General features: G+C 34.4%; 2 protein-coding genes across 7 annotated transcripts; one reads left to right on the forward strand and one right to left on the reverse strand.

The window, feature by feature from the left end:
* The first annotated feature begins 436 nt into the window (after window positions 1–436).
* Window positions 437–1,740, forward strand: LOC127795501 (protein DMP6-like). Its single transcript, XM_052327224.1, has 2 exons — window positions 437–872; window positions 1,086–1,740. Exons 1-2 carry the CDS (start codon window positions 648–650, stop codon window positions 1,512–1,514), a joined length of 654 nt encoding a protein of 217 aa, XP_052183184.1. The 5' UTR covers window positions 437–647; the 3' UTR covers window positions 1,515–1,740.
* Window positions 1,741–3,483: 1,743 nt separating this feature from the next.
* LOC127795255 (uncharacterized) lies at window positions 3,484–13,665 on the reverse strand. 6 transcript variants are annotated; one of them, XM_052326813.1, is made up of 9 exons: window positions 13,484–13,665; window positions 12,257–12,353; window positions 11,649–12,076; window positions 10,016–10,201; window positions 8,851–8,958; window positions 8,207–8,410; window positions 6,236–8,130; window positions 4,019–4,579; window positions 3,484–3,915 (listed from the first exon to the last, which is right to left on the reverse strand). In XM_052326813.1, exons 2-8 carry the CDS (start codon window positions 12,330–12,332, stop codon window positions 4,036–4,038), a joined length of 3,441 nt encoding a protein of 1,146 aa, XP_052182773.1. In that variant the 5' UTR covers window positions 12,333–12,353; window positions 13,484–13,665; the 3' UTR covers window positions 3,484–3,915; window positions 4,019–4,035. The 6 variants fall into 6 exon arrangements, with proteins under 6 accessions (XP_052182773.1, XP_052182771.1, XP_052182772.1 ...); XM_052326811.1 differs by having other exon boundaries at window positions 11,649–12,091; XM_052326812.1 differs by having other exon boundaries at window positions 13,341–13,665.
* Window positions 13,666–16,347: the final 2,682 nt, after the last annotated feature.

Here is a 16,347-nt window from a genome sequence, read left to right on the forward strand (position 1 = left end):
TTGGGGAAACTTTTTTTTTTTTTTTTTTTGGTGTAGTTTAGTTTCAAAGAGATTCATATCACATTTTTATACAATTTTCAGTGCTAAACATATATCAAAGTCAATTTTGTTTACATCTTTTTGGGGTTCTGAATGGGTCATTGCCGAATAGTTGTGGCCAAATATAAGAAATTGAATTTGAAGGATGAGCACAGCACGTCCTATGTATCTTTAATTTTCTACAACTACCCACATGATATGGGCAAAACTAAACCCAACCCGGCCTCAACGTATATATCCTCCAACAAAATCAGGGAAAATATTAAATTTTCCGAGAAAATCCAAAACTGCAGTATTCTTTGCGTCTCAGCAAGACAGAATGACATTATATTCTCAACCCAGAAAGAAAGCTTCTTCCCCAACACGACCTTAAAATCTTCTTCCGGAACAATTCCGCAACGGTTTCAACCCTTTCCACCCCTCAAAATACAGACCACCTCCAGTCATTGCTTTCTGTTCCTTGCAAGCGATAATTAAAGCCACCTCCATCGATCGCCTTCCCTTCCCTTCCACTCAACTCCATCTTCCCCAGTACTACTATATATAACTGGGCAAACGGAAATTGATTAGGATCGACCAGAGAAGAGCAAGCCGGCCGGCATTAATTAATGGATATTAAGATCGAGAATCACGATGATTATCATCGTCATCATGATGAAGTTCCTCTCTTGCAGGGACAGAAGTCTAATAAATCCATGTCGGAGGGCGAAGACAAGACGCTGATACAGAGAGCCATCAGCCGGACCTTTCAGAGCACGGCTCATCTCGCCAACCTCCTGCCCACCGGCTCCGTTCTCGCCTTCCAGCTGCTGGCGCCCATCTTCACCAACCAGGTAATGCAGGAACAAATTAGGTACCTTCTGTTTTCGTTTAGTTCGCTAGATAGAATAGAATAGAATATATTTATTGATTGATAAAAATTATTTACCTTAAACGAAGGAGATAATGTATGTAAATAGCTTAGATAAAAATCTAATTAAGATACATAATAGAACTTAATCAATGAATATACTAATTAATTTGAATTATCATCAACGTCACGTCAGGGCGATTGCGACCCGGTCAGTCGGGTTTTGACGGCCGGGCTGATATCGGTGTGCGGGTTGTCGTGTTTCCTGCTGAGCTTCACCGACAGCTTCAAGGACAAGAACCGTAACGTCTGCTATGGCTTCGCCACAGTCCGGGGCCTGTGGGTGATCGACGGCTCGGCGAGCTTGCCGCCGGGGGAGGCGGCGAAGTACAGGCTGAGGTTCATAGACTTCCTGCATGCTTTGATGTCGATTCAGGTGTTTGCGGCAGTGGCGCTGTTTGATCAGAATGTGGTGAGCTGCTTCTTTCCGGCGCCGTCGCCGGAGGTCAGGGAGGTCCTCACTAAGCTGCCGGTTGGGATTGGGGTCATTTGCAGTATGCTATTTGTTGTTTTCCCGACCAAACGGCATGGAATTGGCTTCCCCCTCAGCACTGATGACATCTGAAACTCTCTCTTCCTTTTTCCCGATCAAATTGTTCTTCAATCCTCTCAAGAAAATGCTGTTTTTACTATGACTTGTCTGCAATTTTTATTTTTTTGGGTTGGTTTACTACAAAATGATAATAGTTCCAAGTCTCAAATTAAGAGTTTAATCTTAATATTTTGTTTTGACATAAGTGTTTATAAAAATGCGACAAGTTATTTTAGGAGTATTTAAATTCACAAAATGTAATGATATGACATATTCTAAATATTTTTATAAAATTAATATTTAAGATTATGAACTACTTAATTAGAATCTTAAAGAAAATATAACCAGACTGAACTTATTGATCAATCGGTCCAATTGGAAGCAAAAAGTATTTTCAAATAAGTCTCCTATATATGGTTCATTTTTCACAATTAAAGCATTTAAAATTCCAAGTTTCTATTTAGGTTCATTGTTCTTCTCACTTATTCTTCCTTACTTTTAACACTCAAACCCAGACTTAGGCCTTCTCACCACATTTTAACAACCATAGCCCATAGCCCATTAGCCATACCCATAGGCATTGGTGTGTAATTCTCAACTTTGGGTTCAAGTGCTGAAGCAATACATCTTTTTCCCTCTTTAGGAGCATTTCAAGCTTATAAGAAAATGCTTGATTTAAATTTCATTCATGAACCTTAACCCTCTTATAATGCTTGATTTAAATTTCATGCATGCCAAACCCACCCCTTGCATTACTAAGGAAACCTAAAAGTTGCCTCGGGGCACATTTGGGTGACAAAAGAGATGGTTATTTGTCATGTTAGAAGTCATCAGCGTGGGTTCGATTCCTAAGAGAAGATATTTGCTTCCTTCTAGGGGAAGACCTTAGTAGTGTTATCAGTGAATTCAATCTCAAACCTTGCTCAACTAGACACATCTCATGGTTTACCTGATAACAACACTGAGGGGCCGGGATTGCTATCCCCAGACTAGTTAGGCGCCTGAAATTGAGTCATCAAAAAAAAAAAAAAAAAAAACCTAAAAGTTAGGTAATTCCCCCAAAACAATGACTACTTCACATTGTTTCCTTCAAAATTTATTTCGCATAGGCTACCCACAATTCACAAAATTATTTAGGCTGTGTTCTCTTCATGTTTTTAATTTTTAATTTTGAGTTTTAAATTTATTTTTAATTTTTTATTTTGATAGTCTGTTTTTAAAAAATTAAAAACGTATTTTTTTTATCATTTTAAAAAACTATTTCTTAAAACAGAAAACTAGAAAATACGTTTACTTTAGAATTTTGAAAAAAAAAATTATGACATTTTATTTAATGAATTTGATTATTAAATGATAAAATTAACTTTCTTTAATAAAATTTTATTATTAAAATAAAATAATAAATTTGATTAATAAATTATTAATATTTGGGCAATAATTTATATTAAATATTATTATACATAATATGTATAATATACTTAATAATATACTATTATCTTATATTTTTAATTATAATATAGATATAGATATATTATATTTTAAAATTTTTAAATAAACATAAAATTTTATTTTTAAAATTTAAGAATTTTTTTTTTCTTTTCTTTTTTTTCCTTTTCTTTCCCAAAATATGAAAAATAAATTGTGTTTTCCATATTTTAGACTTAAAGATTGTTTTGCTTGAAAATAACCAAAATAACATTTTATTATTTTGAATTTTTTTATAATTTTTTTTATTTTCGAAATATATTTTTAAAAATAACAAAATAAATACATTTTTATTATTTTAAAAAATTAAAAATAACCTGAAAAATGCAACCTTAATCTTTGCAAATAACACATTTCATATGCAGTTTCCTACTTTTACACCTGCGGCTTTATTTCCATTCCATTCATCCAGCCCCAAAGTACATGCAAATAATATATTTAGGCAACTCTTCATTTTCTTCTGAACCGCCCCACAAATATTAAAATCCCTCACGTGTCCCAAGCATTATTTTCTGTTCATAGTTTAACGCCAAAATGTTTACATAGAAATCCCAAACCATGTTCAATATATAAGTAATTTCCATATTTCCAAACTAATCTATTGACTGCACACTTGAATTCACGCTTTATAACTCCTTTTAAGCTGAACAGAACACATGCCCATATTACCTTCCTTACACATCCTATATCTTTCATGGCCTGAGATGTTTCGTGAATATCGTACATGTATGACCATTTGTTCATAATTTGATTTTCTCTGATTCCCGACTTTTGGACAGCATCGGGAATTTGATGTGGAGCTCGAGTCCTGCATGGCCTCTGCTCGAAGGCCCGTTTGGTGCTGCCATCCCCCTTTCCGAACAATCTCCTCGAATTTGAATGAGAACAGTCTCATATGGTTCAGCAAGCGATGTTTCTGAGTTGTTTCAAGTTGAGAACGAAGGGAAGCCTACACCCAACAATTTACACAATCCGTATAGAGAACAAACATGATCCAATTAATAGCCACAAACTGGAAAAAGATAACCTCAAATGAAACACCATTGTCTTACCTTGATGTTGCCAATCTTTAGTCACATTTCTGTACGTGGAAGACAGGGCCGTCATTAGAAGGAAGAAGGGTCCAATATGAGCCTTCGCTGTCGACACAACAGGTCTGCCATTTGATTCTGTAAGAACCCGGAGGAAAACCAGAAACATCAAGCAAGCAAGTAGAGAATCCTTGCCCTCTCTCATTAGGTTCGAAGTACACACACGCCTCAACACCTTCACGATCACCAGCATTACGTCTATACTGCATGCTGTTGGCATTTTTTGCGCACCCTTTTACATACTGCAATAACTTATCGTTTAAATAAACCATGTCATCAGGCTCTTGATCACGACTACCCAACTGAATTTGCCCATTAGTTGTTCCCGGAGGGGGTACCTGGAAAGATGTTCTACAACAAAGGATGCAATACAGCTTGGTCCAAGTAACTCGGAGATCTACCGGTACATTTTTCAATTGAAGACAAAGGCTTAGGGACAGATGAGAGCCTGGCAAGACTGTTATCTCAGCTGAACTTTTACTGTCACTGTTTAAAGCAAATAGTTCAGATAAAATGCAAGGCCTGCAATTTGATTCCAATTCATGTATTAGAACACATGGCAAAGATTAGAGCCCAACTATTGGAAAGTAGATCTATGTGTACATTTTGCAGTCTGCAGTACCTAGTCGTGTATGCATCAGTGTCTCGGATAGAAATGCTGAATTACTAAATCCAACAGCTAGCAAATTAAATTTTAGTGATGAGGTTCAGCAATAGCTCTTTAAAAAAGGATCACAGACAAATAGTCAACAAAAGGTAGGAGCTCCACAAGAGATTTTGAAATTTTGATTATGTTTTCATCCACTACAAGGAACAAGAAAGACAAGAACAAAAAAGAAGAAAAGAAAGAAATTTCCAGGATACAAATGTCAGCTTTTATATGATGTAATAGGCGGTAATAATTATATAATAATATTAGTAGTAAACAAATATCAAGTTCTTTCTATAGTTTAGCAGATTATTTTGGAGAAACATGTTATAGTTTTTTTCTTCTTTATAACAAAAAAAAAAAAAATCAAATGTCAGGACCCAAGGGTTTTACTAGGGCTAAAACAGTAATTAGCTTATTTTACATTTTACCTGTATTTTCCTCTAGTTGTATTTTTCTGTTAGTTTGTTATTTATATAGAGTAGCCATAGAAAGCTATTGAAAACTATTTGTAGGACGGTTTTTAGAATGATAATTGAACTCAGTCATTTTCCTCTCATCAATTCTCTCTCAATTTCCCTCTGAATTCTCTCTTGATCCCACTAATTTCTCTGTAATCCTCCCCCAATTCTTGCTATATATCCTCTCAACTACAGAAAAGGGGAAATGAACAGTGCTCCTTTTGAAAAAAATGCAAAGAATTTTATACACTTCAATAATCTCCTATTTCTTTCGCACCAAATACACCATATCACACAGAGAGCAGTGATGTCCCATGCCAGAAAAAATCTCCTACTCAAGCAACTCCTTACCCAAGAATCTAGAAAATCCATTACCCAGTATGAGGCAGGCATCACCTAAGAAACACCCGAAAATCAGACTCAAAAAATGCCAAACCATCGGGCATTGCAGAAGGATATGGTCCAGTGGTTCCCCACCTTCCTTACACATGAAGAACCAATCAGCCACAATGTGCCTTTCTCTTCCCTAACTTATTGATGGTGAAGGAAAGGAATTAAGTGCTCCCCATCCATGCAAAGAAAAAGATACTCACAAAGGTTTAATCCAAGTCTATAGATATTAGATACAAATAAAAAAGTTTTTAAATAGGTAACTAGGGAAACAAGCTCATATAAAATTTCTATTTAAGTGCTTGTGAGAAAAAGAATGCACTAGTTATAGTGTTTATGAAAAGGAGGTACCTATAGTACAAAAGTAGGAGGATAAGTGTTTTCAATTGCGTCCATACTATTTGGCTTTTCTCTCATTTGAATAAACTTTAAGTTTCATTTCTTCTCTAATATTTTATTTTAACAAAAACAGTTAAATAGAAATAAGTGTTGTTAAATATCCCCAGTGAGGGCTGAAACAACATGTTTCTAAAATATAGAATTTTGATAAGTTCCATTATATTTCTCTGAAAATATCTTGTGTCAGTCATGAGTCACCTAAGAAACAGAAACATTTCAGTAATTTTGATGGATGAGAAGCAATATTTATTCCTTGAGTACAAGAATTCTCCAGCATACCTTACTCGGAAGAACTGACGGGGAGTCTGGAAAGGGATGAGCATCCATTTTATAATTATGTTCAACAGAAGTTGCAAGCCATCCTTAGCAACTTGGTATAGAATTTCATCATTCTTCCCTTTATTTGCCTCATTTTGCAAAGCAACCACCCCTGTGACAGCATAACTACAAGCTGTAAGAAGGCCTCTTGCTACATAACTAATCTTCAATATTTGACTTCGGGGTGGTAAAATAGAGCTCTTGGGCCATCTACGAATGTTCCAAAGTAACCCAAGTTTTCTGCTGGTTTCACAGTCTGTTTGTTGCAGCCGCCAGACCAGATCCTGTATAAGTATACCAAATAAACGTTCCTCTGACAATTCCAATATATGGTCACTATGTAATCTTGGAAAGAAAAGGGAAAATCCAGAAATGAAGGCTAATAATGAACAACTAAGTGCATGTACTGAAATGGTTTCCAAACTTTGGTTGTCCATGCCCAAGAAAGATGTGGCAATTAGATCAAATTCACGTGCTAGCCTATTAAACTGGGAAGCTATTTGATTGAGAGAGCATGCCATGGAAGTTACCCATTGCAAAAAACTTGGTGTATCAACTGTGATACCATTATCCTGTGTGAATGGAACATGGTAGAGCTTTAGGGTATCAGCCACAGATTGCAGAACATTTGCTCTAAGAGCCAAAAACAATCTCTGGAAACAAAAAGCATGACCTGGTATCACCATGGCTCCCATTGTTTCCTCTAGAGAACGAAGAACCTTAGAAGCCTCCACAAGATTTTCAATGTTGTTAGGTAACCCCTGTTTGCAATACATGCCTTGGTCTGTTGCGTCCAACTTGTTGCTGAAAGACATGACAGCTGATTTTTCAATCTCTAACTGATTTGCTAAACTAAAACCTTGGTCTGGTAAATTGACCGATTCAACTTTCCATTCAGCATGAGCAAACTCAATCAGAGATTTTAACCACCAACAACAGGTATCAGATTGAACAATTGCTGAGAGATGCTCAAAAATAAAAGCGGCACTGAACCATGCTCCCTGACATGCTGCAAATTTCCCAAGCTTGTAAGCAGACCAGTTATCCTTTCTTGCTAACATATTCTTTGCACAGTCAAGGGCAAGAATTTCATTATGAACAAAGTATTGCTGAAAAGAAATGGACATGTTTCCATCAAGATTATCATTTTTCTCTGCTTCATTCAAAATGCAAGGGTAGGTGATGTGGGAATGCAACAAAGAAGCACAGACCGTGCGGGTAAAGCAATCGAATAAGCTGCATTCTTGTACATGTTTGGTGAGAAGCTCCACTCTATTAAGGGCTGGAGTAGCAGTAGTTGCACTGGCTTCATTAAAATGTTCAAAGCAAGCAATCAAAACACTGGGCACATAAAGCAAGAGCTTTGATGTCATAAACTTGCTACTTTCTCCTCCCAAATTTATGATCTCTTGATCTGGTAGGTCAGGTTCCACTCTGCCCAAAAACTCTTCACGCTCATTCATCATGTTTTCCACAAGTGAACAAATGTTATCCACCACCATATCACTCAGATCTGGATAATTTTCAACCAGAACAAGAAGAACATGGAACAAGCTTTTAACATCTTGTCTTATTTTTGAACCAAGTTCGTGAAGACTTGGTACAGGCTTAACCAGCAAGTTGATCTGATTTGTAATTAATGACAATATCCTGGATGGTATAGCAACAGAATCACTTTCTTCTAAAGCCTTCTCTTTCTTTCGCATGAGCTTACCCAATACATCAACTATAATACTGATGGCTGTTAGTCTCCTTTCCATGATAGGAGATTGAGTAGCATTTTCAAGAACATTTAAAAGCTGGGAAAACTCAAGCATGTCCACATAAGACATAGTAGCTAGGTTATATAAGAGGACCTGCAAAATGGAACATTGTGAATACTCATTTAGTAGTATGAAAGCATGGAAAACAACAAGCACAAGTAATAAGAACCTTGTGCAGAACTTGGAGAGCTTCACATTGCAAGACTGGTGGAAGTTCGTGTTCATCTAGGATGCATGCCAATGTGCTGATTAAAACAGCATTAGCAGGAAAATGGTACATTCCTCTTACAGTGATACAATGCAGACATTTTAACGCCGTAGCTCGCAAACGCAAAGGTTTCTCTTGGGTTAGAAAAGAGAAGAGTAAATCCACCTGAACTCACACAGCAAAGAATACACATCAAAATGATGAAGTTAGAGAAGGCACTGTAATAACATCTTTCTTTGCTCCCATTGGGCAAGGGAAGGGGAGATTGTTTTTCCTCTTTAGTTAGTTTGTTATGAATGTGATAATAACTATACAAAGAGAGGGAATAAAAGCAAAAAAAGAAAAGATTCTGCATTGAGTGAAAAGGGCATGCAATCAGTTACTCATCCAGAGCACCTAAAATTGCTTTTAAGGTATCTACTCCACCAAAGATTACTTTATGACCAGAAGTCAGTTTTGAGAAATTACTTTTTTGCTTCCTCTGGCAGGCACAACAGAGTCCTCTTATTTAGCTGATTTAAGGAAGACTGCAATAATGAAAACATTACGTATTGACTTGACCAAAACATTCATGCAATATCTCCATAGATGATTCAAGTTGTTACCTGTACAGGAATCAGGCATGCAGCTCTGGAAGCAAGTTTTGAAAGTGAAATTAGCATTGCAACCAAGAAATCTTCTTCTGAAGAACATAAAACCAGCTTTTGACCTTCCTGCAATAAACAAATTTTAACATACTATAAATTTATCCCACTTATGCGGGACCACCAAATCAAGGAAGAATGGTTAAAATTGAAAGTGTTTCGGTGTTTCCCACATTTTATCATGTGACCATAAAATCCCGATAAATTAAAAAAGAAGTTTTATCGAAAGTTTGAACTTATATAAATTTATTTAGGTCTATATTGTCAAAACACAAAAATAAAGTTTTTCATCCATTCTCCCTCAATTCAAGAGAGGGAAAAAAAAAATATAAGGCTTTGCAGGACAATAGACGCAAAGTGTTTCTATTTATTTCCATTCCACTCCATTATCATTATCACTCTCAAGCAGATAGAATCCCCTTCAACCATTTCCATTCCATGCCCATCCCCCAAACACAATGTAAAACACGAGAGGATTTTGCAAGTTAGTGAGCATACGTCACCGTAGTCCCCAGTAGCATTATTTCAAAGAAGGCAAACCTATCCTTAGCTCAAGCCTACCCAGAAGTTCTCCACCTCATCCAACCAACAATTACTTTATTACCACCATGATTCAAACTTTATCATCCACAACAGAATGATGAGAACAATCAGCAACTCCTACAACAATAACAGTTGTAGTTGTAACCTATTAAAAAAGAAATAATAGTGGTACTAATAACAAACAACATTTTCACATGTAAAGGAATCAAAAAACTCATTAAAAATGTGGTTTCATCAATGAGTCTAACAAAAATCCACTCTGTCCCACCCTATGCATGGAGGTAACTTTATTTCATTTTTCTTTTTTATGAGTCTATGCACACACACATGATTTTAGTACAACTCAGTTGAAAAATATGATCAAATGAACAATCTTTACATCATTACATGCCCACATTAATTCTTATAAACTACCATCATATCTAGCATCATGTCAATATTCTTAGAAGTGGACATGAATCATATGTTTGGCAATACTCCAAATATGCAAAATGCTTCACTTATCAAACAAAATATATTCACAGCACTTACATGATTATCATAGACTCATAGCATGAAGCAAGAGAAGAAAAAGACATGAAACCTTGTAAGCTTTACATGCATGTGAAGATGAGCACCCCAGTTTTGCAAGAGTTCGCACTCCTGCTAATCTTACAGGTGATGATGTTTCAGATGATGTCACCAGATTAATCAATATCTCCAAAAGTATGGAGCCAAAATCTTCAGACAATTCAGCAAAGCATCCCCCAGCAAATAAGGATGCCTCTACCTGCAAAGTGCTTCAGATCAATTACTGCAATATGAGAGGTGGCAAAGCATATGTCAAGCACAGTTAAAAACTGTGCACATGGTCCATTATCTTTGTAAAGTAATCATATCAGACATTGGAAACTTAGTTAACCTAAAAGGTATTGAGTACTTGTCCAATATTACATTGACAATGAGATAATTTGAAAGTTCTAGTACTTGATATACACAAGCTTATATGATGTTTTCACTTGAAAAAGGGTCGGTAAACGTTGCCACAACAACAAAAGAATCCCAAAAGTATGAGCATGCAAGAGAACAAGTCCTGTACATTAGTTAAAAAGTTAGGACAAAAAATACAAGCATATTTGTGAGCTAAGTCGTCTTATACATGTCAATGACTAGTATATATTTGTTTTTAGTACTTGCTCATTTAATCAAGTCAAAGGGCTAGTGATAAGTCCTATTTCATAGTTTATTATTCAAAGATTTGATAAAAGAAAAGCTAATTTATCAATTTCATGTTTTCATTTTAAATTCAACTGTTAATGTAAAGCTATGTGTTGTGTTTCCATATTGTACTTGTTGGTTTCACCATATCAACTAAGTGATGGAACACAACTATATCAATTATCTTCATTCACCACCCACCACCATCTCATGAAACTTCTCCATGTGAAGATGGTGTTCAAACTTTATTTCATCATTACTCCGCCAGGGGATATTATCCATTGCCGGTCTCAAGCCCGGATAAAGGAGGAGGGTTGCGTTAGGTAGCCGACAGCCAGCGTAAAACCTAGTCGGATCCAAATATGAATTCTAGACAAACTATCTGTTAGGATGTAACCCACATAGAAGTCTAGAATTCATGTAGCCAACCCCACATAGTGGGATAACGGCTGGATATGTTGTTGTTATTGTTGTTGTTAATGTAAAGCTACCCCAGATGGTAGGATAAAGGCTTGGAATGCTGTTGTATTATTGTAAAGCTATATACAAATATATCAAAACAATTACAAAAGTGAGTATATGATATGAAATTCATGAGCTATACATTTATATTTTCAATAATTAATAAAGTAAAAAGAGTTTATTAATGAAAAATTGTATTACTACAATAACATTGGTGTAATCCAGATATAGCTCAGCAAAACGACCTACAGCAAAGGTGGACATGTACTGGTTAATCATTTACAGAAAAATGCCCCACAACAAAATGTCAATCAGAACCTGTTAATCTGCCTACAGAATCTGAATAGAGGAAACACTATCTTATCCCTTTATAGAGACATAGATACAAATACAGCCATGATGAACAACAATTTCTTCCAACCGGAAGAACTCGTCACCTCAGTGGTACATGAGCTATTTTATTAGTTAGCATTGCTTCTCTTTACAGTAAGTCACTAATAAGCATTATCTTTCTGGAACTTCAGAAAACTGGAAATGATGTCAAAATTTGAGCTCACCTGCAAAAGTTCATGTGAGACTAAACTAGAAAGTACAAGGTAACGGACATCAGCACTGTCCTTTGCAACATCAGCCAGGCAACCAAATATAACTAAAGCAAGTGCTCTTGATTCAACATCTCCCATGTCAAATGCAACTTTTACTCGCCTAAGCAACTCTTTCCGGTTTTCTAAGCTACATTTGAACAGGATTCCATTATGTTGCCCACTTCTCCTTTTATGGTTCCTCAGCTGAGATAAAAAAAGCTTTACAATACAAAGCTTGGTTTGTGTGTCGCCCAAGCTAAAAGCATCCATAAGACGAAGGAGGATTGCATTTGCAAATAGCTTATCCTCTCCTGGGATTAACCCAAACATGTTATACTGCGCCACATTAATTGCAGGCTCTCTGTCCCACAGCTCAAGTCTTGGTCCAATCCGTAGTATGGCTTCAAAAGATTGACCTAAAATATGGTAAACTCTCACTAGTAGTCAAAAACCACAATATTGGTATACCAGAACATGATATAAATCGTAAAGACCAAAATTGCACAAATAGTTTAGATGAAAAGGCTAGTCACTGAAACAAATCAATTACAAATACAATGGACAATCTTAAGATAGTTCACCAGGTTTCTTTGATCGAAGACCCTTCTCAAGATCAATGCTCCATTCCATGGCACAAGCTGCAGATGTTCTCTCCATTGAAGCATCTCCTTATCTCCTCTGTTCAGAATTCCACAGATTCAATAAGATATTTCCAAATGTTTATACATTCAGCAAATATTTCATTCCTCCATGTCTTAAAAAATTGCAGAAATCACATCTACCAGCATGCGTATACAAGGGCAGGAACAATTTAAGTACCCCTCAGTAGGGCTGGAAATGAGCTGAGATGGCTTGAAAGACATTCACAAGTTGACTCGTTAATTAGCTCCATAAACTGAGTATATGAACCAAATGATTTGAACTCAAGCTAAAGAATATAGCTTGTTTAATAATTGAGTCAAGCCGAGTTGAACCACAGCTCGGCCCGATTCATTCATTTCCAATCCTACCCCCAGCAAAAGCAAACAAGAGAAAAGCATCATTTTCAAGTTTTTATGGTGAAACAGAAAAGCAGTCCTGGGATCAACCTTGAGAAACAATGAACATTAGCATAAACAAAATTACTTCAGAACGGGCACATCCTAAATATAGAATCTCTGTTAAACAAACGTTGATCCAAGAAGTTTTATAGGCACTGGAAACACTAATAACAGAATATAAATACTGAATAGCAGAGCAGCAATTTCTCAAATTTTGTGTATGGCCAGGAATGGAATGAATAATGAGATTGGGATGCTAAGCAAGAGGGAAAAAGATAGATAAATTGCCGGTTAACTTTATCTCCTTCTTAAGCAGAAAACAGATAAATTTCAGCCTTTTTAATTTGACACCAAATTGAAGAACAGCGAGTGATAGCAAGCATGAAGAAGCAAACAGATTTATCGATAATTTCTTATCTCCACTCACTCCCCATCTCTATCTCTGTCTACTCTGGAATCTGTAAAGAGCGATGGAGGCAGATATTCTATAGTTGTTCATGGATATTTGTACGAGATTTCACTGTAAAATCGGTTCAATGCCAAAGCGGGTCTTGGCCTTTTCAAGCCTCAACTCGTTGAGAAATCAAAACCCCCAAAACATGATTTTAACTTGAGAATCACGCACCTTGTTCAGTGGCTTTCATGCACTCTCTCTCTCTCTCTCTCTCTCTCTCTCTCGCTCTCTCTCAGTCTCTTCTTTTCGCAAGCATCGAATACTAAATTGGCGGCGCGTTATGGGCAAAAGCTAAGAGGGGATAGCCGGCATACCCATAGAGCTCTTCTTCGTCGCGTCTCTGCAACTCAATGGCGACGGCTTCACCAGGTGGCTGCGAAGTCCAAACCAAACCAGAAAAAAATTGCACAATCCCGGCGGTCGACGATTTTCTCCTCCCTTCTCAACCGCCGTCCGCGAGCGGCTATACCCACGAACTTATTCTTTTGATTCGAAAATGTTTTCACAAGGAATTCTTTGTTCATCAAAATATGGGTTATAAAAATTGGGATTTAAAAGTATTTTCAAAAAAAAAATTTATTATTATATTTATTAAATTTATTTAATAATATATTAAAAAATTACATAATTTTTTATTTAAAATTTTAAAGATAAATTTATATAAATAAAGAAAATATCAATTTATCTAAAATTATATATATATAAATAAATGACTTATATATTCTTTATCTTGTAAAAATATAATTATCAATGTATTTTAAAAAATTTAATATAAATATTTAAATATTTTTAATTTATTTTCATTATTTCATATCTTAATTTAATAAATATTTTAACTTTATATTGATATAATTTTATATTATTTTTTTAATAAATATTACTTAAGAATTAATTATTTAAATATTACTTAAGGTGTAAGTTTATATTTTTATTTAAATTATAATATAATTTAAATTAAAAATATATATTCATTAGTATAAGAAGTGAATATTCTTAAGTGTTAAGAATACGAATTATGGATAATCTATAATTTGTTATACTATAAATATGTTCATAACTATAGAATTCATAATCTAGATAGTAGCAACTCGCAAATACTAGTATATCATATTTCTCCTTGTTCAATATGAAATACTAAAAGATAAGGTTGGTGAGTCTCGTGTCATTTTGTATGAGATATAATGAAGATGAGTGAGTGCTTGTTACAAAAACAAGTTCACTAAATGTGACTGTTAACATTGAATCACAAAGATTATAAATAATTCAATGTTAGCTGTGGAAATACAACTAGTCCTTATAATTGAGATGACATGGATATCTATGTATCGGTAGATTAGATATCAACGATATTATATAATTGTTCTAATTAAGAATAATCATGCGTATCTATGTGTGTAGTTCAGTGATGCATGAGATATGCGTGCATCATATATGAATTTTATCACCTCAAAATTTATGAGCAAAATATTCTATAAATATCTTATGCAATTCAATAATTGCTTGACAATAAATTATTGATCGAGACAATATGATGATGAAATGTGTTTTATAAAGTTATGTCATAATTATTTAATATTGATTTGGTATTTGATCATATGACGAGATTAAGAGATTCGACTTGTTGACTATGATCTCATATCTTATCATGATATAAAATAATATAATGACCGTATTGTATGGTATCATAGTAAGAGGTTCACAATACTCGTTTTATAATGAATGGAGTAATCATAACATATTATATTGTTATATGTTACTCATGATTTATGAAAATTGATAGTTGATTATTATCATTGTTAATTTAATTGTGAACGCATAAAGTTTCACTCAAAAGAAATTATTTTAAAAGAAAAGAAGGATAAATTAGTAATTTTATAATTACTAATAATAGTATATTTATTTATTAAATAAATAAGAATAATTAAATTATTATATTGTGAATATAATCATTTAATTATTAATTGGATTAGATCTTTTGCTAACACATTAAACTTGGCCTAATGGCATTATTTGTATTGGGCTTAACCCAATTAGATTGGATTTGACCTAATAGAACATTATTAGATTGGGCTTGTTAAGCCCAAACCCAATAAGACTTTAGGATTATGATGGAGTTCTACAAATAGTCCCATATATCCGCCAAACATACATTTTTTGAGTACTTAGAGAGTTGAAATAACTGTTGAAGAAGTGTGCGTGTGAATTATAAATTTTGAGAATTTTTTTATTTTATCTTCTCTTGAATGTCTTGTGTTAGTCCTTTAAGGTATGACCACTCAAGAGGGAGTGAATTGAGTATTTAATTTTTTTCTCTTTTAATAAATATTATTGATTAATTATTTTCTCTAAAAATATATATAAATTATTTTCTTTTAATTAAATTATTTTTATTTAATTTTAAACAAATTAAGATTTTATAACCATGTATATGTAAATTTGAGATTAATAAATTATAAGCCACAAGATATAGAAATAATAAATAAATGAGGCACAAGACAATTTATAGTGGTTTGGTATCTCCACACACACCTACTTCATTCTCCCAAGGTCTCAACCACCCTCGGGGTTTCACTAATCTCACAAAGATTTTCACACTAATTCACATTGGAAACTAGATGCACTCCTAGATTGCAATGGATTCTAGAAAAACCACCAACATCAAGGTTTTCTCCCTATCTTACTTTAGAAACTAGATTCACCTAAATTTTAACGGTTTTAGAAAACCTATACAATCCACAAATGTAATTTAAATGTTATAAATAATTTGTTCACACTTATATACAAATAAGCAATTAAGGACAAATTATGCAAGTCAATAATATTTAAATAAATAAATAAGCGGTGAGCTCAGTTTGAATGGAGAAGATTGGATTCGGCTTTGCAATCTCTTTTTCTCCTCTTGCCTTGTGGCTCTTTGGTAGATGAACAATGAATTTTTGAGACTTAGAATGCTTGAAAATTAGCTTGAGAACTTTTGGGAGATTTGGATGTGCAATATGTGTAATGGATACTCAAAAAATGAGTTTGGGGGTATTTATAAGTATTTTAACTATTAAAAAAAGGGTTAATATGAAGTTTGAAATTAAAAAATGTTTAGATTTTATCAACTGATAAGAAAACATGTCTCACATTTAATTTAAAATAAAATTACTTTTTGCATGAGAAATCAAGATTTGAA

The sequence above is a fragment of the Diospyros lotus genome, chromosome 2, assembly GCF_014633365.1.
Source record: "Diospyros lotus cultivar Yz01 chromosome 2, ASM1463336v1, whole genome shotgun sequence".
Classification (NCBI taxonomy): Eukaryota; Viridiplantae; Streptophyta; class Magnoliopsida; order Ericales; family Ebenaceae; genus Diospyros; species Diospyros lotus.